This window comes from Periplaneta americana, chromosome 7, assembly GCF_040183065.1.
Source record: "Periplaneta americana isolate PAMFEO1 chromosome 7, P.americana_PAMFEO1_priV1, whole genome shotgun sequence".
NCBI classification, from domain to species: domain Eukaryota; kingdom Metazoa; phylum Arthropoda; class Insecta; order Blattodea; family Blattidae; genus Periplaneta; species Periplaneta americana.
In genome coordinates, this window is record NC_091123.1 from 144,932,395 (window position 1) to 144,954,854 (window position 22,460).

Consider the following 22,460-nt stretch of genomic DNA (forward strand, 5'->3'; position numbering starts at 1 on the left):
CTCAGATGTTCAACGCCTAACAACTGCGGAAATGAAATTTTCTAAGGAGGACTGCCGGCTACAGCTTGCTTGACCACAAAAGGAATGAACTAATTACAAAAGAATTGAAAATTACACCTATTTGTGAACATCTCAACCACTATAGACAATAATGGCTTAACCATGTCAATAGAATGGACCGTTCCAGACTCCCAAGACAAATTCTCCACATGGAAGACGATCTTTGGGACGCTCCCTGAAAAGATGGACGGAGACCGTAACAGGCCACTAGGCCTAATACCTGCAAGGACGAGTTATTGAGTTATTTTACGACGCTGTATCAACATCTCAGGTTATTTAGCGTCTGACTGAAATGAAGGTGATAATGCCGGTGAAATGAGTCCGGGGTCCAGCACCGAAAGTTACCCAGCATTTGCTCGTATTGGGTTGAGGGAAAAACCTCAACCAGGTAACTTTCCCCGACCGGGATTCGAACCCGGGCCACCTGGTTTCGCGGCCAGACGCGCTGACCGTTACTCCACAGGTGTGGACTGCAAGGACGATGATGATAATGATGATTATCTACCACACTGTGATTATGTGTACAAAAAATTCAGGACGTAGCTTGAGAAATGTAGAACGTAGAAATTTCACCCATCACTCACCTTAAAAAACAGTGATATTTATTTTTAAGATATTTTAATACTGAGAATTAAATAAATAAATAAATAAATATATGAGTAAATAAATAAATAAGTAAATAAATAAACAAACAAATAAACAAACAAATAAGCAAACAAATAAACAAACAAATAAATAAACAAACAAATAAACACATAAATAAATAAGTAAATAAATAAATAAGTAAATAAATAAATAAACAAATAAACAAACAAATAAATAAACAAATAAAATAAATACTATTAGCCAGCGCCAAATTCGGAAAAAAAGGAAGAAAATGTTGTACGGTGAAATAAAAAATCTTTAGGCCAAATTATCAATCGAAAAGAATGTAATATTACGGGAAACGTATAACCTGGCAACTCTAGCTGGACGTGGCACGCAAGTCACAGGTTCGCCGTGCCGCTCCTGGTTAATGGGGCGTTCAGTTCAGCCTCATATAAGCGCAGTCGGCTGGCGGCGTGTCACAGTCCTGCACGATGCTCGTCCTGATCTCAGTTCTGTTCCTCTCTCCTCTAGCCTCAGGTCTGTTCATGCGCCCTTACTACGGCAGGACGCCACTGTCGGCACTGGGGACCCGTCTGCCCGAAGGGGTGAAGCCCTCCAGCTACAAGCTACGACTAACCGTGCGCCCGTCCGAGAATCGCTTCTCCGGCAGCGTACATATTAACGTCACGTTCGCACGACCCACACGAGTCATCACGCTGCACGCGGCCAGGCTGGCCGTGCTCGACGCGAGTGGCGACGACGTGGAGGGCTTGGCGAGCAACGAAAGTACGGGGACGGTGGAGGTCAGCCTGCGCGAGGAGGCGCAGCCTGGCGAGGCACGCCTGCTGCAGTTGGACTTCGAGGGGAGCGTGCGCGAGTCCAACCTTGGAGATTGGAGGAGCCCTCAGGGCGGCCTGATCCGCGGCAGCTACGAGGAGCCTGATGACCGCACCAAGAGGTAGGCTACCAGCAGCACTTTGTAGCTCTATTACGTGAAATGCCCTGCACGAACAGGTAGGAGTGATATGAACTGAACTTCTATTCAGTTTTAGCTCTGGAGAAATTGAGGACCGTTTTTGCAAAACTTGCTAACTGAAAAAACTAAATTTTGTGCGAGATCGTGCGTATTTGCTTGGTTTCCGCACAAAACCAATCCGCGGAAAGTCTAAAATTCGACATTCAGTATTCCCAACCTAACACACACAACAATTTCCCTCTTGTTACCGCTTAAGTGACATATTGATTTTACTGCTTTAGGCTCCTAACATATTACTTTTAGAGACGTTAAATGTAGTAATAATTATAAATTGGAAACTTACCACTGCAATTTCACCTAAATTGCACTGTTAATTATTGTTTTTAAATAGTTGCAAAAATTAAGTAAACTCTACAACTCCACTAAAGTTACTGGATTCGTCATGCAAGTAACATTAAGGAAACCGTGAAAAAATCAACAAGATTCCAGATGACGATATTATTACTGAAATATGTTATATAAATAATATTGTTAAAATATTAAAATGAAAAATAAATCATTACATAACCTTACCGTTTGTTTTAAGTTCGCATTTATGGACTGGGGGAAAAAAAAGACAGACGTATATCACGACTTGCTGGAGAATAGTAAACACAGAAAACATTTTAAAGCAACAATGTTGAAGATAGATATTTTTGTTTTACAAATTTGCCGTCATTGAACAGAAACCAAGATGGAGATTTCTAATCCCGTCGCTCTAATTTCCTGCAGCCAATCGCGTTGCAGGTCGGCTACATTTAAACGTGTGCGTCTTGTGATTCGCTGATTCATTTCTTAAGGCTCGATAAATACATAATATAATCGCCCGCCATTTTAGCTCTTTCGTTGGCGTTCGCAGAAAGCATACGAAGACGTTATTTGCCGCTCAATTATTTGCTGAATTACATTGCGTTTGATTTATTATCATAGGAGCTACGACATGATAATGTTTAACGGTGTGGCAAATAGATTTATCGTATGGTAGCACGGCAACGTGAGAACAAAAATGGCGAACGATACTACCTACCTAGACTTTATAGAGCCTTCACTTTCTAAGACGTAAGCAAAGAGGCGGAGTCACGCCGGAAATAACAGCGTCGGGACTATAATTAGAAATTCCTCTTTCAGATATGTAATAAACGATCTTCGCACAAAATAATGTACGATACACGAGCGGTATGTTTTCTTTCAATTCTCGGAAATTAAAAAAGCTCAACTACGTTTCGCTTTTTCAAACTTTTCCTCGAACATGAAAACTTCAACATACCGCTCTTGTAACGCATATTACTATTACAGGAGAGACAAAAAAACTGAATGTAGACAAATAGGTTATAGGTGCAACCATCACACTTTGACACACTACAATGAAGAGAAATAATTCAATTTTACTAAGATAACTTTAACATCATGTAGAGGCCTGCTTTATGTTAACAAATCCACCAAAATCTCAATTTTGCAAATTTTGCAGTTAGCAAGTTTTGCAAAAACGGTCCTCAATTATTCACGTAAGTTCTCAACGGTCACCAGATATTGCAGAGATTTCTTAATATAGGCAGCGTCATGTCACTTCCCCGGATTAAAACTTACGTAGGCCTATTCATTCATTCATTCATTCATTCATTCATTCATTCATTCATTCATTCATTCATTCATTCGTTCATAGTGTTCTGCCCAAGGGCAAAACTTTCACTGCAAATCCAGCATTCTCCAGTCTTTCCTATTTTCTGCCTTCCTCTTAGTTTCCGCATATGGTCCATTTATCTTAATGTTGTCTATCATCTGATATCTTCTTCCGCCCCGAACTCTCCTCCCGTTCACCATTCCTTCCAGTGCATCATTCTGAAGGCAGTTTCTTCTCAGCCAGTGACCCAACCAATTCCTTTTCCTCTTCCTGATCAGTTTCAGCATCGTTCTTTCTTCACTCACTCTTTCCAACACAGTTTCATTTCTTATTCTGTCTGTCCACTTCACACACTCCATTCTTCTCCATATCCACATTTTAAGTGCTTCTAGTCGCTCCTTTTCACTTCGTCGTAATGTACATGTTTCTGACCCATACAATGCTACACTCCACACAAAGCACTCACTAGTCTCTTTCAGAGGTCCGCAGAAGATGCTCCTTTTCCTATTAAAAGCTTCCTGTGCCATTACTATTCTTCTTTTGACTTCTTGGCAGCAGCTCATGTTACTGCTTATAGTACACCCCAAGTATTTGAAGCTGTTCACTTGCTCTACTACCTCATTTAGAATTTGCAAGTTTACCTTCTTTACTTTTCTTCCTATGACCATGGGCTTCGTTTTGTTGGCATTTAGCTTCAGTCCATTCTGGTCATAGCTGTCATTTACCTCAAGTAGCATATCCCTTAATATCAACTCCTCTTGTGCTAACAACGCCATATCATCAGCAAAACTTATGTACTTTATTCTTCTTCCTTCTACTATCACTTCTCCCATATTTTGAAGACAGGTCTTCAAGTACGAGTAGATGTTGAACAGGGTAGGTGATGAAGGACATACTTGACGTACTCCTCTCCCTATTTCGCTTCCTTTAGAAACTTCTTCCTCTATCCTGACTTTGACTCGTTGTTTCATATAAAGATTCCTAAGCAGCCTCCTCTCTCTCTCTAATTCACGCCTACTATAGAATATTAATAAAATTCGTATATTTGGCCATATAATTATTAGCATGGAGTCATGGCCTTCTCGTTCCCCAGATATAACACCATTAATTTATTCATAGTTTATGTCCAAGAACAGGGTTTTCACTACAAATCCAGCATTCTCCAAACTTTCCTATATTCTGCCTTTCTCTTAGTCTCCGCATATGAACCATATATCTTAATGTCGTCTATCATCTGATATCTTCTTCTTGTCCACACCTGTGGAGTAACGTTCAGCGCGTCTGGCTGCGAAACCAGGTGGCCCGGGTTCGAATCCCGGTCGGGGCAAGGTTGTTTCCTGGGTTTTCCCTCAACCCAATACGAGCAAATGCTGGGTAACTTTCGGTGCTGGACCCCGGATTCATTTCACCGGCATTGTCACCTTCATATCATTCAGACGCTAAATAACCTAGATGTTGATACAGCGTCGTAAAATAATCCAATAAAAAAAAGATATCTTCTTCTGATCCGTACTTTTTTCTCGTTCACCATTCCTTTTAGTGCATCTTTAAGTAGGCAGTTTATTCTCAGCCAGTGAGCCAGCCAATTTCTTTTTTTCTTCCTGATGAATTTTAGCATTATTCTTTGTTCACCACACCACACAAAGCATTTCACTAGTCTCTTCCTTAGTTCTTTTTCCAGAAGTCCGCAGAAGATGCTCCTTTTTCTATTGAAAGCATTAACACGAAAACGCATGTGACTTTTATTTCTGGGGAATAAAGTGCATGCAAATAATTCTGATACGCTGGAGGAACTTAAAATATTCGAACAGAAATTCGTTCTATTTGTGCAGATGTATGTGAAAGATAGTTTCTTACGACATTGGGCAACACTTTGAGCAGCTACTGAGAAGAGGGTGAGTACCAAACGTTATTAATATAATACGATACTCGTACGTGAGTTTTAATCGGCGAAACGTACTGAGTTGAAGAATTCAAGCGGAGGCCATGGATGAATATATAATAGGATGCGAAATTTACTGAGTTTCCCGTAACACATACTAGAGGCGCTGTTGTAGAAATTGATGTTGCTGCCACCTGTTGGGAGGAGGGGCGTTATTACATCTAGCAGCGCACCAAGTAGCGAAAAGAGTAACTAATTACTCCATGCATTTAGCAGCGCACCTGGTGACGAAAATGTTAAACTGTGCAGAAAGTATTCCCTCCCACCCTCATCGATATTCAAAACTAACCCAATTTAAAATAAAACATTTACATTTTTATTTCTCACAGCATCTTCTACTGAAAATTCTTACCGGATCCAACAGAAAGATAAAAGAGACGATCTATTTTACACTACCCAATTAAAATATAACCAGACAGAGACAAAAAATAAAGCAAAAGATTAGATAATTGGGATTGTATTCTTTGAGTATTTATTGTACAGCGCAATGGAAAAGTCTGCAAGAACTACTTAGATAGTTCAATTTATTATATTACTATTAGTTCACAATATATTCAAGAACACTATTTTTACAACGTCCAAAAACATTACTGTTTATACACACTCGTAGTATCACTTTTTGTTCACTTATTAGCAAGTTTCTGTCTGCCATCTTGTCTCCTCGAGCAATATCTCGAATGGATGAATAGAGAACTCTGGGTAATGTACCCAACACGTAGTTCTAAAGTTCACCACCAACGACGTTGGGCGCTGATCATCTTATTTCAGCCCCCTGCCGCCAGATGGTGCTGACCGCAGTTTCGCATCCTATTATATATTTATGCATGCGGAGGCTGTAAAGGGGGGACCTGACACTGGTCTGTCGACAGAAACACCGGAAATTATTCGCTGGGTTTCACTGTATAGGAGTCAGTACTAATACTGTATTTCATATTATAAATATTAGTCTTATCTAATAGTCATAATAACTTAAATAATGGAAGGAGGATTTGATTTTGCCCAATCAAGTATCATACCCAATCTCTGCATCTCAAACCTATATCCGAGTCTCCTCTATTTTCCTTGTATTGTTATGGCAATTTCAATGCGTGTGCTTTTCCTTGATCAAGAACTGAGAAAGTATTAAACATCTGGTCATAAGTGATGATGCCGCAGGTGGTTCGTGACATTAACAACAGGCCTGGGGCATGCACGCAACGTGTTCCCCTGCTTCGACGAGCCAGCACTCAAGGCTAGCTTTGAAATCAGCGTGGCGCGTCCCTCTGGTATGACAGCCCTGTCCGTGATGCCACGCAGAGCCACGGAGCCCGCCGATGAAGAAGGCTACGAGTGGGACCACTTCGAGACCACACCGCCCCTCTCCACGTACTCGGTGGGGCTTGTGGTATCCAACCTTACAGCAGACGCTCCGATCAGCGTGCCCACTGCGACAGGTGAGAGCTTTGAGTGATGTCGTGCTAATAGGATATCTACGATGTGCTTGTTGTAAGAGTTACAAGACAGTGTCCACACTGACACTGAGTGTGTTTATTTGTTGTCAAGGTAACAAGGCACTTACCACACTGATAATGTATGTTGCTGTCCACACCTGTGGAGTAACGGTTAGCGCGTCTGACAGCGAAATCAAGTGGCCCGGGTTCGAATCTCGGTCGGGGCAAGTTACATGGTTGAGGTTTTTCCGGGGTTTTCCCTCAATCCAATACGAGCAAATGCTAGGTAACTTTCAGTGCTGGACCCAGGACTCATTTCGCCGATATTATCACCTTCATCTCATTCAGACGCCAAATAACCTGAGATGTTGATAAAGCGTCGTAAAATAATCTAATAATAATGTATATTGCCAAGATAATAAGACAGTTACCACACTGACAATGCATGTTACCAAGATAACAAGACAGTTCCCACACTGATAACGTATTATGCCAAGATAAAAAGACAGTTCTCACACTGATAATGTATCTTGCCAAGGTAACAAGACAGTTCCCACACTGATAATGCATGTTGCCAAGAGAACAAGACAGTTCTCACACTGATAATGTATCTTGCCAAGGTAACAAGACAGTTACCACACTGATAATGCATGTTGCCAAGATAACAAGACAGTTCGCACATTGATAATGTATGTTACCAAGATAACAAGACAGTTACTACACTGATAATGCATGTTGCCAAGATAACAAGACATTACCACACTGATAATGCATGTTATCAAGATAACAAGACAGTTACCACATTGATCATGTATGTTGCCAAGATAACAAGACAGTTACTACACTTACTACATATTGGCAAGATAACAAGACAGTTCCCACACTGATAATGTATGTTGCCAAGATAACAAGGCAGTTCCCACACTAATAATTCATGTTACCAAGATAACAAGACAGTTACCACACTAATAATGCATGTTGCGAAGATAACAATACATTACCACACTGATAATAATGCATGTTACCAAGATAACAAGACAGTTACCACACGATACTGCATATTGCCAAGATAACAAGACATTACCACACTGATAATGCATGTTACCAAGATAACAAGACAGTTTCCAGACTGATAATGTATGTTGCCAAGATAACGAGATAGTTATCACACTGATAATTCATATTGCCAAGATAACAAGACAGTTCCCACATTGATCATGTATGTTGCCAAGATAACAAGACAGTTACTACACTTACTACATATTGGCAAGATAACAAGACAGTTCCCACACTGATAATGTATGTTGCCAAGATAACAAGACAGTTCCCACACTGATAATTCATGTTACCAAGATAACAAGACAGTTACCACACTGATAATGCATGTTGCGAAGATAACAATACATTACCACACTGATAATAATGCATGTTACCAAGATAACAAGACAGTTACCACACGATACTGCATATTGCCAAGATAACAAGACATTACCACACTGATAATGCATGTTACCAAGATAACAAGACAGTTTCCAGACTGATAATGTATGTTGCCAAGATAACGAGATAGTTATCACACTGATAATTCATATTGCCAAGATAACAAGACAGTTCCCACATTGATCATGTATGTTGCCAAGATAACAAGACAGTTACTACACTTACTACATATTGGCAAGATAACAAGACAGTTCCCACACTGATAATGTATGTTGCCAAGATAACAAGACAGTTCCCACACTGATAATGTATGTTGCCAAGATAACAAGGCAGCTATCACACTGATAATGTATGTTGCCAAGATAACAAGACAGTTATCACACTGATAATTGAAGAGTCCACTGCAAGAATGATGGATGTCATTTGGAATACATTTTGCAGGAGAAGCAATTGAAAGTTTGAAATGCTTAGCGCTCAAAGCTTAACTGTGATTTTCCGATCATTACTGGACAATGACTATCACTGTTAATGCCATATAACTCTCTATGTATATTCTACATGTCTTAAGCTATGCATTGACAGTCTTGGTCCATTTTCGACAAGAAAGTGACATCCATCATTCTTGCAGTGGACACTTCAATTCATATTGCCAAGATAACAAGACACTTCCCACATTGATAATGTATGTTGCCAAGATAACAAGACATTACCACACTGATAATGTATGTTGGCAAGATAACAACACAGTTACCACACTGATAATGCATGTTGGCAAGATAACAAGACAGTTCCCACACTGATAATGCATGTTACCAAGATAACAAGGCAGTTACCACACTCACTAAGTTTGTTGTAGAGATAACAGGACAGTTCCAATATTTATAACGCGTATTATCAAGATAACAAGATAGTTCTGACGCCGACACTGAGTTTGTTGTGAAGACGAAATAGTTCCCATACTAATGCCGTGTTTGTCTATATAAAAAGTCAGTACCCATACTGGCACTGTATGTTGTTAAGAAGGCCAGACATTTCCAACAGCGATACCGATTTTGTGTAAGGATAGCAAGACAATTCCCATACTGAAGCAGCCTTTTTTCTGGATATCAAGTCATCGCTCATTTTGACACTGCTTTTTATTATCATGGTTAACAAGAAATTTGTTTGCACTGACACTGTTTGTTTTCAAGGTAACTTCACAGTGCAAGTGCACCACCGGCAACATCCACACCACCCGAAATGGCAGAAGGATATCTCTGTGCTATCTCGTTACCTCGAGGACTTGGGGGAATACCTGGGCGTTCCCTATCCTCTGCCTAAGCTGGACATTGTGGTACTGCCCAACTTCTACAACAGGGATCAAAGCAACGCTATGGGAGTCCTTGTCGAAGGGTTAGTAACTGCAAATATTTACTGGATGAAGCAAAGCAGTTTTATGTCGTCTGTTATACGCAGAAAATAAGTGAATCCCTTCTCATAGGCTGCAGCTCTCATGAAGTTACGGCTGATCTCAGTCATGTGTCCACCAGTAATTGAATGGTTGGCGATTTATGCTTGAATGTTCAATAAATTATGATAGATACTTTTTAATTCCCGCACCATAACCACATGGTCTATAGCATCATGCCTTAGACAAGCTACACGGAATGAGCACTGGTTCCAGTTCTTTTTTTTTTTTTTTAATTGGTTATTTAACGACTCTGTATCAACTACGAGTTTATTAAGCGTCGATGGAATTGGTGATAGTGAGGTGATATTTGGCGAGATGAGCCGGAGGAATCGCCATAGATTATCTGGCATTTGCCTTACAATTGGGTAAAACCTCGGAAAAAAACCAACCAGGTAATCAGCCCAAGCGGGAATCGAACCCGTGCCCGAGCGCAACTCCGGATCGGCAGGAAAGCGCCTTAGCTGACAGAGCTACGCCGGTGGCTCTCCAGTTCTTATGAGGAAAGAAATTTTCTCATTAAATTTTGGCCAGTGTATAGGAACTGTGCCCACCCAGCATCGTAATGTATTTGCACAGCTATACTAGTAAGTAACTAACAAAATCTGGTTTCAAAACTCACCTATAATGGATAAAGAAATCATAGTGCTAACGACATATACCAATTACGACGGTATTGTAATTGGATGGTATACAACAAGCTCGGTACGCTTATTTCTGTATTAGTGGTTCACTTTTCTTGCTATCTTTAAGTATATGTATCATATATGCTTTATTACAAATATATAATAATTATGTATACGCGCAATTCACGAACTTTAAGTCCACACCTGTGGAGTAACAGTCAGCGCGTCTGGCTGCGAAACCAGGTGGCCCGGGTTCGATTCCCGGTCGGAGCAAGTTACCTGGTTGAGGTTTTTTCCGGGGTTTTTCCTCAACCCAATACGAGCAAATGCTGGGTAACTTTAGGTGCTGGACCCCGGACTCATTTCACCGGCATTATCACCTTCATATCATTCAGACGCTAAATAACCTAGATGTTGATACAGCGTCGTAAAATAACCCAATAAAAAAACGAACTTTAAGAGCCACCGGCGTAGCTCAGTCGGCTAAGCCGCTTGCCTGCTGATCCGAAGTTGCGTTCGGGCGCGGGTTCGATTCCCGCTTGTGCTGATTACCTGGTTGGGTTTTTTCCGAGGTTTTTCCCAACCATAAGACAAATGTCAAGTAATCTATGGCGAATCCTCGGCCTTATCTCGCCAAATATCATCTCGCTATCACCAATCCCATCGACGCTAAATAACCTCGAAGTTGATACAACGTCGTTAAATAACCAAGTAAAACAAAACGAACTTCAAGCATAGATAGAGCATTAATAATTTTATTAGTTTTGTCTGAACATCTCCAACTGTGACACGGTTTGCAGGGAGCATGTACTGTACGCGCTTCAAGAGCATGTGGCAACGGACCTGGCGCAACAGTGGTTCGGACATCTGGTGTCGCCTGAATGGTGGGACTACATCAATACCACTGACTTCGTGGCTATGTTCCTCAGTCAGGCAGCTCTCAGTAACGTGAGTGAATACATAACAATTATGTATGTGTGTGTTTTCTTGACTGCACGCATGTTTATACGGCATTGACTACAGGAGAACTCGGGGTCTTCTCGAGGTGCATTGCCCCCACCCTCGAATTTTGACGCAGAGCTATGTCTATCACCTCACTGGTTATGGAGATATAACTTGGAAATTGACTGCCATATAAAAATGCAACATCCTTGTTCTCCTTGTATTCCCCTTGTTCTCCTTGTATTCCCCTTGTTCTTCTTGTCGTCCCCTTGTTCTGCTTGTATTCCTTTTGTTTTCTCCTTATTTTCCTTATCTTCCCCTTGCTCTTAATGCATTCCTCTAGTTCCCTCCCTTTTCTTCTCCTTATCAGCCCCTTCTTCTCCTCCTATTCTCCTTGTTCTTCTCGTATTCTTCTTGCTCTCTTCGTCTTCCTCTTGTTCTCCTCGTTATTCTCGTCTTCCTCTCTTTCTCCTTGTCTTTCCTTTTTTCTCATAGTCTTCCTTTTGTTTTCAGTTAATTCCCCTTGTTTTTCTGGTCTTGTCCTTGTATTCCTCTTGTTCTCCTTGTCTTATCTTTGTATCCCCCTGGCTTTTCTTGTATTCCTCTTGTTTTCCTTGTCTTAACCTTGTATTTCTTGTTTTCCCTCTTTTGTTCTTATTACCCAATTCCCCTTGATCTCTTTGTCTTCCTCTTGTTCTTCTTGTTTCCCCGTTATTGTCCTTGTATTCCTCTTGTTCTCCTTGTATTCACCTTGTCCTTGATTTCTCCTGCTCTCCTTATTCCCTTGTTTCTCCTTCTTGTTCCTGTATTGCTCTTTTTCTCCTTATACTTCTTGTTTCTTCTTGTTCTCCCTTTATTATCCTTATCTTTCCCATTGTCGTCCTTATACATAATAATAATAATAATAATAATAATAATAATAATAATAATAGTAATAATAATGACTATGATGATAATAATAATAATAATAATAATAATAATAATAATAATAATAATAATAATAGTAATAACTTGTGAAACTGATCATTTATATAGGAACTAGTATCAGGGCCGTAATTTCCTGCGCCCTCCATGGTCTTTTGAAAGTTCGGCGCCCAGGGGTGTGTGCAAGGACGGGTTATCGGGTTTGAATCTCCCCTTAGAACTTTAAGAAAGTGACATGTAACTTAGCATTTAGATTTTAATATTTTTATCCATAATCGTAATATTAATAAATATATCGTAACATTATAATAATAATAATAATAATAATAATAATAATAATAATAATAATAATAATAATAATAATACACAAACTTTAAAATACCGATAATGTAAATTGTAAACAGTTTTAATAATAACACTTCCCTCTTGACAAAATTCTGCTTACGCCACTGTCGTAGCCTATGCACATTTACTATTCACATCGTTATCAAAAATCCTTCTGCTTCAGATACCAATGTCACTGCCAACTGCTTCTGCTCCCGCCACCATGTGGTCTAGAACTCCCCAGAAAATGTTGTGAATTATTTAGTATATACTTTTCTGCTGATCTTTACATTGACCTATCCCGCTTCTATTGGTCCCTTACATCTCCGCCTCCTCTATCATCATCATCATCATCATCATCATCGTCATCATCATCATCATCATCACCACCACCACCACCACCACCACCACCACAACCACCATTATTATTACTTACTTACTTACTGGCTTTTAAGGAACCCGGAGGTTCATTGCCGCCCTCACATAAGCCCGCCATTGGTCCCTATCCTGAGCAAGATTAATCCAGTCTCTATCATCATATCCCACCTCCCTCAAATCCATTTTAATATTATCTTCCCACCTACGTCTCGGCCTCCCCAAAGGTCTTTTTCCCCCCGGCCTCCCAACTAAAACTCTATATGCATTTCTGGATTCGCCCATACGTGCTACATGTCCTGCCCATCTCAAACGTCTGGATTTTATGTTCCTAATTATGTCAGGTGAAGAATACAATGCGTGCAGCTCTGCATTGTGTAACTTTCTCCATTCTCCTGTAACTTCATCCCTCTTAGCCCCAAATATTTTCCTAAGAACCTTATTCTCAAACACCCTTAATCTCTGTTCCTCTCTCAAAGTGAGTGTCCAAGTTTCACAACCATACACAACAACTGGTAATATAACTGTTTTATAAATTCTAACTTTCAGATTTTTTGACAGAAGACTAGATGACAAAAGCTTCTCAACCGAATAATAACACGCATTTCCCATATTTATTCTGCGTTTAATTTCCTCCCGAGTGTCATTTATATTTGTTACTGTTGCTCCAAGACATTTGAATTTTTCCACCCTTCGAAAGATAAATCTCCAATTTTTATAGTTCCATTTCGTACAATATTCTGGTCACGAGACATAATCATATACTGAGTCTTTTCGGGATTTACTTCCAACCCTATCGCTTTACTTGCTTCAACTAGAATTTCCGCGTTTTTCCTAATCGTTTGTGAATTTTCTCCTAGCATATTCACGTCATCCGCATAGACAAGAAGCTGATGTAACCCATTCAACTCCAAACCCTGTCTATTATCCTGAACTTTCCTAATGGCATATTCTAGAGCGAAGTTAAAAAGTAAAGGTGACAGTGCATCTCCCTGCTTTAGCCCGCAGTGAATTGGAAAAGCATCAGATAGAAACTGACCTATACGGAGACTCCGCTGTAAGTTTCACTAAGACACATTTTAATTAATCGAACTAGTTTCTTGGGAATACCAAATTCAATAAGAATATTATATAAAACTTCTCTCTTAACCGAGTCATACGCCTTTTTGGAATCTATGAATAACTGATGTACTGTACCCTTATACTCCCATTTTTTCTCCAATATCTGTCGAATCCAAAAAAATCTGATCAATAGTCAATCTATTATGCCTAAAACCACACTGATGATCCCCAATAATTTCATCTACATAATTATGGAGTTAATCTTCTCAAAAGGATATTCGACAAAATTTTGTATGACGTCAACAAAAGTGATATTCCTCGAAAGTTACTACAGTTAGTCTTGTCCCCCTTCTTAAAAATAGGTACGATTATGGACTCCTTCCATTGTTCTGGTACAGTACAATTTCCTTTTCCAAAATTGCAAGTACAAGTTTATAAATTTCGCTATATAATGCCCTTCCACCCTCTTGTATTAATTCTGCTGGAATTTGATCGATACCTGGAGACTTGTACTTTTTCGGATTTTCTATCGCAATTTCGACTTCAGAAAGTCGAAAAATTATTATTATTATTATTATTATTATTATTATTATTATTATTATTATTATTTCACTAACTCATAGAAAAGATATTCGGTACCAGTACTTAAACACCTATACCATTTGCAGATGACAGCCAGATCAACTATATTTGTAAGCATGGAGAAATACGAGCTACTGAGCACTGCCAGGTACTCGCCAATTCTGCAGCAGTATATGGGCGAGTTGTTCCTGGAGATGCTTAACTTCAGTCTGACTCAAGGCTCCGTGCAGACTGGTCTCAGCAATCTCGTCACAAACAAGTCAGTTTTAATATCTCACTCTCTTCTTCTTCTCTTCCTTCATATTCCTGTCTTTTCTCTTTCACTTCCACATTGTACTAACTATATTTCGGAATTTTGACAGCATTTCTAATATCGAAATAGTGGTCTTGAAATTACATTTGCCTGTATTTGCGCAGCGATTTCTCCTAGCTATTCAATATACACAATAAGTAACAACTGGTAGGGAATAATGCATCACTTTATAAAAATAATAACATGATTTGGCGATTCAGTCAAAAAGGATCCAGGAGGGGCGTCATTTTAGTTGTTCTTGGAATTTAGGGAAGATCTTACAAGGTATGTCGTGTGACGTACTTCCCTCCCGTATTTCCTATCAATCGAGCTATTTTGCATATCAAAACCTGAAATAAACTTAATTGCTAAGGCAAAGTTAATCATAAAAAATAACCCTATTAGAAGCACTAAACATGTTTTTAAAATTATTTCTCCTCTCCCATTTCTTAAGTAATTCTTATTATGTTATCAGAAATAGCTTTGATATCGTGATTTAATTATTTTTATTATGCAAATCTAGTCTTTCAGGTGAAGCTCCCTGCAAAGCAGATTTGAATAATTTCAAGGGAAAAATTGTTCCGGGGCCGGGTATAGATCCCGGGACCTCTGGTTGAACGTACCAGCGCTCTCCCAACTGAGCTACCCGGGAACTACACCCGACACCGTCTCAACTTTTCCCTTTATATCCACACAACTCGCGTGGGCTGACGAAACGCCAGAGACCCACATCGAGTGCACACAAACTCTGTGTGACTTGGAATTGTGGTTTTCTGTTAACGCACACAGTGACGTATATATTATGCAAATCTAGTCTTTCAGGTAAATCTTCCTGTAAAGCAGATTTGAATAATTTCAAGGGAAAAATTGTTCCGGGGCCGGGTATCGATCCCGGGACCTGTGGTTGAACATACCAGCGCTCTGCCAACTGAGCTAACCGGGAAAGAGTGGGTGAAGAAAGAATGACACTGAAATTGATCAGAAAGAGGAAAAGGAATTGGTTGGATCACTGGTTGAAAAGAAACTGCCTATTGAAGAATGCACTGGAAGGAAAGGTGAACGGGAGAAGAGTTCGGGGCAGAAGAAGATATCAGATGATAGACGACATTAAGGGTATATGCACGTGTTCGACCACAAATATTATCAGAAAATGCAGGCTCTATATTTATAATATTTTATAAGGAAATGAACTCACAATTGGACAAAAATTACGAGGTACCACAACAAGACTTATTAGAACTTAAATATCCGATAAAATTATAAAACAAATTACTAACAATATTTTTCAAACCTGTTTTATCAGAGTATGAAAAAAAAACACAGCAAAAAATTTCTGCAGTTACGTCATTTGCTAACCATAACATTGTTATGGTCTCTCTGACATCTTTCATATTTTTCCTGCATGTAATAAACACTTATTTCTGAAAAGTAGACTACTCTCAGACATGTAGAGTTGTTTATTTTAATACAATTGATTTTTAATTTGTCCTATATAAAATATATTAAAATTTACATAATGTTTTACATAATGTTTTCTATTTTCAAAGAAATGGGCATTATTGTATTCTACCTTTTGCATAAATGCATGTTAAATCAGTGTACAAAATTTCAGAATTCTATCTCTAATGGTTGTGGAGTTATGAAATAATATGTGTGAAAATTTTCAAATTTTGGAAAATTTAAATTAAAGTAAAAAGTGAATTCTTAAAAAATATTATTAGTAACCTTTTTATACTTTTATCAGATATTTAAGTTCTAATAAGTCTTGTTGTGGTACCTTGTAATGTTTGTCCAATTTGAGGTCATTTCCTCATAAAATTTTAGAAATTTAGAGCCTGCATTTTCTGATAATATTTCTGGTCGTTCACGTACGAGTACATATACCCTTAAGATAGGCCTACTAAGGGAATAGTACATTATGCAACGATCCTATAATGGTAGTAATTAAGACGCGAGTATGTTTGTTTATGAAACGAGCGCAAGCGAGTTTCATAATTTTCATACGAGCGTCTTAATTACCATTATAGGCAAGTTTCATACGACTTTTTATGCTCGACCATATTTATAACTTGAAATTATTCATCAGTATTCATGTTATGGTTATGTAAGTGAGGAGCGGAACTGACCTAAATTGTGAGATGTGCGCAGACGCGAAAGTATTGATTTTTTCCTAGGAACGAATGTCATTCACCTTGATATAATCTAGAGAATAACATGAACATTAGTCTTGTTATAACCTGCAAATTGATTTAAAATTGAAAAACGAGATGATAAATTGAATTTATTTGAATATTATTTACAATTAACGCTAATTATTGTAGTAACAGAACATAACCTTCTGCGACAGTATTGGATTTCCAGCCTCCGTGACTTTTCGCTAATTGTCTTTCGATTGCATATCCGAGAATAATCGATACTTGCGCTTTTATAATGGTACAATGGTGATTTCTCATTGGCTGAACTGAACTATAATGAATAGGTGCACTTTAATGAGGTGCATTAAAGGGCTACTACCAGGTGTATAATTACTACATTTCGGCATGATCGAGCATAAAAATATGTAATTACATGAAAATCCGGACTCCAGTCATTATAATGGCACTGATTTTTATAGCTCGCTTTCATTACTCTTTCTTCTTATTTCTTCCACTTCCTTTTTTTCCTTCGTCTTATTTATTATCTTTCCTTCCCCCATATAAGTTCTCTTCTGATTCTCTCATTCTTGGTTCTGTCTGCAGTTTGTACGGGACATTCACAGAAAACGAACTCTGGAGCAGCCTGACTGAACAGGCGCACGCTGATCAGACTCTGGCCCAGTCGCTGTCAGTGGGACAGATTGCGGCATCCTGGCTGCATGGAAACTGCAGTACCTTCCCTATACTGATCGTAACTAGAGATTATAGCGACAACTCAGCACTGCTGCGCCAGGTGAGGAAAACAACATCATGATTGTATGCATTTGCCGTATCTGTCGCTCAACACCTTCCTTTCATTTTATCTACACAATCAGCAACAAGAAACATATGCTAGTATACCTTATTTTATTTCAAGGAGTGCAGTTCGGTGGTCCTTTGAACACCCACTTATAGATTTATGACTTCCTATACAAACAACTCTGACAATGCAAATCTAGTCTTTCAGGTGAAGCTCCCTGTAAAGCAGATTTGAATAATTTCAAGGGAAAAATTGTTCCGGGGCCGGGTATCGATCCCGGGACCTCTGATTGAACGTACCAGCGCTCTACCACTGAGCTGGTACGTTCAACCAGAGGTCCCGGGATCGATACCCGGCCCCGGAACAATTTTTCCCTTGAAATTATTCAAATCTGCTTTACAGGGAGCTTCACCTGAAAGACTAGATTTGCATAATATATACGTTACTGTGTACGTTAACAGAAAACCACAATTCCAAGTCACACAGAGATTGTGTGCACTCGTTGTGGGTCTCTGGCGTTTCGTCAGCCCACGCGAGTTGTGTGGATATAAAGGGAAAAGTTGAGACGGTGTCGGGTGGAGTTCCCGGGTAGCTCAGTGGTAGAGCGCTGGTACGTTCAACCAGAGGTCCCGGGATCGATACCCGGCCCCGGAACAATTTTTCCCTTGAAATTATTCAAATCTGACAATTCCATCCTGTCCCCTCGTCCCAACATTGCACAGTTGCCACAATCCTGCTGACCCTTGAAATGAGACTGACGGGATTCTTGGAATTCGGAAAAGATGCGGCAACTCTGCCTCCACGTGGATTTGACGAGAGCCTGTCAATTCTTCTGAACAAGGGTTGTGATTGGTTACTGACAGGAGAAGACAAGATTTCCGTCACCGTAAGGAAGACATTTATTTATGACAACCAATTAGTAGGGGGCAGTAAAAGGTCTGTCGGCAAAGTCCTTTCTATGAAACTGCCCTCCATGAAAATGAAAAAAAAAAAAAAAAAAAAAAAAAAATAGAGTATATGAAGTCTTGGGGGTAGTACGGGTTCCCGATGTTGATATAGGGAGGTCTTGGAACTTCGAGTCCTGGGGCTTATTATGTTACTCGTCTGCAGATGGGACCTGCTGGCTCTATCAAGGCTAGGGAAGGATAGCCCATCTGTCAGCATCGCATTCACGAATGCCATCTGGGCCACCTATTGGACTTGAACAATCATCGCATATACAGGGTGTTTCAGAATTCAACCGAAAAAATTTAAGAGGTTGTAGAACATACATGGGCACAATTTTCGGTTACGTGAGGCACTCGGTTTGAAATAGTTTGTTTACTAGGAGAGGAGACTGCAGAGTAGGATGAGAAATATAAACTGCTGTGACCTGCATCACCTTATCGTAATCGCTAAGGCGGTCAGTGGCGAATTATTAGGAAAGCGCTTGGTTAACGTGAGAGACTCGAAAACTTTTATTCAATTTGGCAAATTAATTCGGCAGCTTTAATCATAAACCTCTTTACTATTTCTCCATCATTGAATTTATTTAAATCGCAGGCGAGAAATTGCGTAACTAGCCAATAATATTCCATCACGTTGTCTACGTTTATTTTCTTGAATATTCTGGCGTTTATCAAGATTACTTAATAGATTTGCACGTTCTCGACATAAAATAATTTCAGAAAATCATATTTCGTTTTCTACGCACATTTAATATATATTTTTTTAATTTCTTTTGGAAATAATACGTACAAACAACATTTAATTCCTCGTACCTTTTAATGCAGCGTGTTTAAGGTATAATGTCGTATTTAGTATACTATGCAAATGTTAAGATCATAAATTTTCTTCGGAATAATACGAAAAATAATATTTAATTTGTCTTACCTTCTAATTCAGCATGTTCTTTATGACATAAGGAGTAATGTCGTTGTATATTACATTTATTAATGCCTAATAGGATTTTCGAGCATAACATACATCGTATGTTCTCCCCTTCTAAACAGCAAAAAAACTCTTCCTCCCATTTCTCATGAAATAATCGTTTTCTAACGCGTACACACTGCTTTGATAATGCCATTGGCCACCACTGATATTGCTTATGAAACTGATATAGAACCTGCCCACGCCTAGGAGCTGCGTGAGGGAGGGACGGGGATTGTGAAGGTGATGTCACTCAGAGCGATAAGCTCTGTGAAGGTCAGTGAGCATTATTTCTCAAGTGAGGCACGATGCCCATCCATGTTGTAGAAGGATCCTAGGTAAGTATTTTGAGATAGAGGAACTAGGGGTCTGCGTGTTCAAACTCACACGAAATGGCTTCAAATATTTTTGGGCCAGTACACCACCTGCACGTAACATAGCGATACATTTGGAAATGTGTCGGATACAATATTGTTATGTCTCTATGTCACAGTCGGTAAACATTGTAGATGGTTTCTGTCACAGAATGAGGTCGAAAGTTCGTCTTCCTTAGAGGTGAAAGTAAGCAATATTCAGGAATTGCTGTACAGTACGCCTACAGTACGTACAGTAGTGGCAAAAAACCGGACCGACGGAATAACCAAAGTCCCCGAAATGAGCCACTGCACATGCCACGCCCAGATTCACAAGATAGCGAGTAATCTACTGAAATTGTTGTAGTTTCGACTGCCCATTTCGAAAGCCATTAGAAAATAAGCTGGTGAAATTCGTGTTCTGGGAATAATAAGTTAATTAAGTAGTAAAATATCGCTGCAATCGAAAAGTATTGGGAATAAATTTGAATAAGGAACAAAAAAAAGTTAATTAACTAGCGGACTTACTCGTGTTAATTATGTAAATTTGTGCGGCTTACAGATGTTTCGGTGCTTAACACACCATCCTCAGAGCCTACTAGATCTCGGCGTCATCTCGAACTTCTCTGCCTGTTATGTGGGTGCGTTTGATTGTTGAAAAGTGTTGAATAGTGGAGTCAAATAGTGTGTGTGTACTGAAATTGATTTGTGTGTTGAGAATTTGATCGGGGTGAAGAATCAAAATGGAAAAAAAAGTTTCCTTCCCAGGCAGGATTCGAACCACGAAAGTCTTAGTTACCAGTCTATCGTGCTATCACTGTGAACAAGGCTCTGAAATCAGCTACAAAGACCGGTCAGGTTTTTTTTGCCACTACTGTACATGTACTGTAATAAATTAAAGCAAATAATTCTTTCACTACTCACTGTTAGTTGGAAAACAAGTTACAGGAATAGTTCACAGTAACGACCTCCGCCTTAAGTACAGTATTTTTCTGCAACAAAACAAGTACCGGTACGTTTTCTGAAGTTTATTAATTATTCTGGCTTAACCATTGCAAACTACGTAGGTACAACGAATTTCATACATTATATACATTAAAATGGTACGAAAATGCATGAAAATAATAATAACCGAACACTAAAAGGCCATGGATTCGTCACTTCATGCAACCAAATGCCAGCGCGTTTCGAACAAATACCTAACTGAGCTCCATAGGAGTCCAATACAACTGACTTGATCTCAAGTGAACTGTAATGAACCAATGGGTAGTACTATACAGTATGTTCTTGCTGAGAGCAAAATACTACAATACATAGGCCTATTTCGATGGTTCAGAAAAGAAAGAATTCAGATACCTCATCAATAAAATAAGAGCTAAGCTTATTTGAATTAAAAAAATACTACCGTGGTCAGATTCAAACATACTATAGTCCCGTCGCTCTAATTTCCGGCAGCCAATCACGTTGTAGGTCGGCTACATTTAAACGTGTGCGTCTTGTGATTCGCTGAGGAAGACGTTATTCATTTCTTAAGGCTCGATAAATACTTAATACAATCGCCCGCCATTTTGGCTCTTTCGTTGGCGTTCGCAGAAAGCACACGAAGACGTTATTTGCTGCTCATTTATTTGCTGAATTACAGTGAGTTTGATTTATTATCATAGGAGCTACGACATGATGTTTAACGGTGTGGCAAATAGATTCCTCGTCTGGTAGCTCGGCAACGAAAGAACAAAAATGGCGAACGATACTACCTACCTAGACTTTATAGAGCCTTCACTTCGTAAGACGTAAACAAAGAGGAGTCACGCCGGGAATAATAGCGTCGCGACTATACCTTCTGACCTGAAGTATGTCGCGTTGTCCGTTATACCAGAGCCTGATGTCAACAATTCCATTCTAAAATAGATACAATACCGAAAACGAATGAGGGTGAAACAAGCAGTACAGTGGCATGCTGTCTCATTATTTGCTGGCAATTTTAAAGATACTGTAAAGGCTAAATTCTGCAAACGCAGTTGATTAGTTCTGAACAGTTGGGCTTCATGCAATCTTTAATAAGGTCCGAAATCATTGCACATCATCCCATACTTATATTTCACTTTAATAGTGAAATATGAGTATCAAATGTAAACAACTTTAACAACTGAAGGTTAAACCGAATAACGGTTTATGTTACAATCTGCTAACTGTGCAAGAGGACAAAAATGTTACATTGTAGACCGTTGTTCCAACCAAGAAAGTCATGGTTGTAACTTGTGTAGAAGCGCCTATGATACAGATATTGAAAAACTATGTTTGTGACAGCTGTGTAAGACTATATAGAGCATCATTCCATTAAAAAGTCGATTTTGAAAAATTGTAACACAGACCGTTATTCGGCCCAACGCTTCAGCTGATAACTCAGATATTTTTCGTCGGAGACCTGGGTTCCTTATATCAAATTGCTTGTTCACAACCCCTCTATAACCAGACATTATTTCTTCGGTTGAATTCTGAAAAACACTGTATAAGACACACAATAGACAAAAGCAAGCCTAAGCACAAGTATCTGTTCCAGAATCAGCCTTCGAAAAGCAGCCAAGCCAAGCGTAT

The 22,460-nt window shown here is 39.3% G+C and overlaps 1 protein-coding gene across 1 annotated transcript in view; it reads left to right on the top strand.

The window, feature by feature from the left end:
- The first annotated feature begins 1,115 nt into the window (after nt 1–1,115).
- LOC138703519 (aminopeptidase N-like) overlaps nt 1,116–22,460 on the top strand; it is a 37,201-nt gene continuing 15,856 nt past the window's right edge. Inside the window, exons 1-6 of the mRNA XM_069831433.1 lie at nt 1,116–1,606; nt 6,382–6,659; nt 9,287–9,488; nt 10,970–11,117; nt 14,465–14,637; nt 17,409–17,598. Of these exons, the coding sequence (XP_069687534.1) occupies nt 1,140–1,606; nt 6,382–6,659; nt 9,287–9,488; nt 10,970–11,117; nt 14,465–14,637; nt 17,409–17,598 (1,458 nt within the window). The 5' untranslated portion in view covers nt 1,116–1,139. The remainder of the gene's footprint in view (nt 1,607–6,381; nt 6,660–9,286; nt 9,489–10,969; nt 11,118–14,464; nt 14,638–17,408; nt 17,599–22,460) is intronic.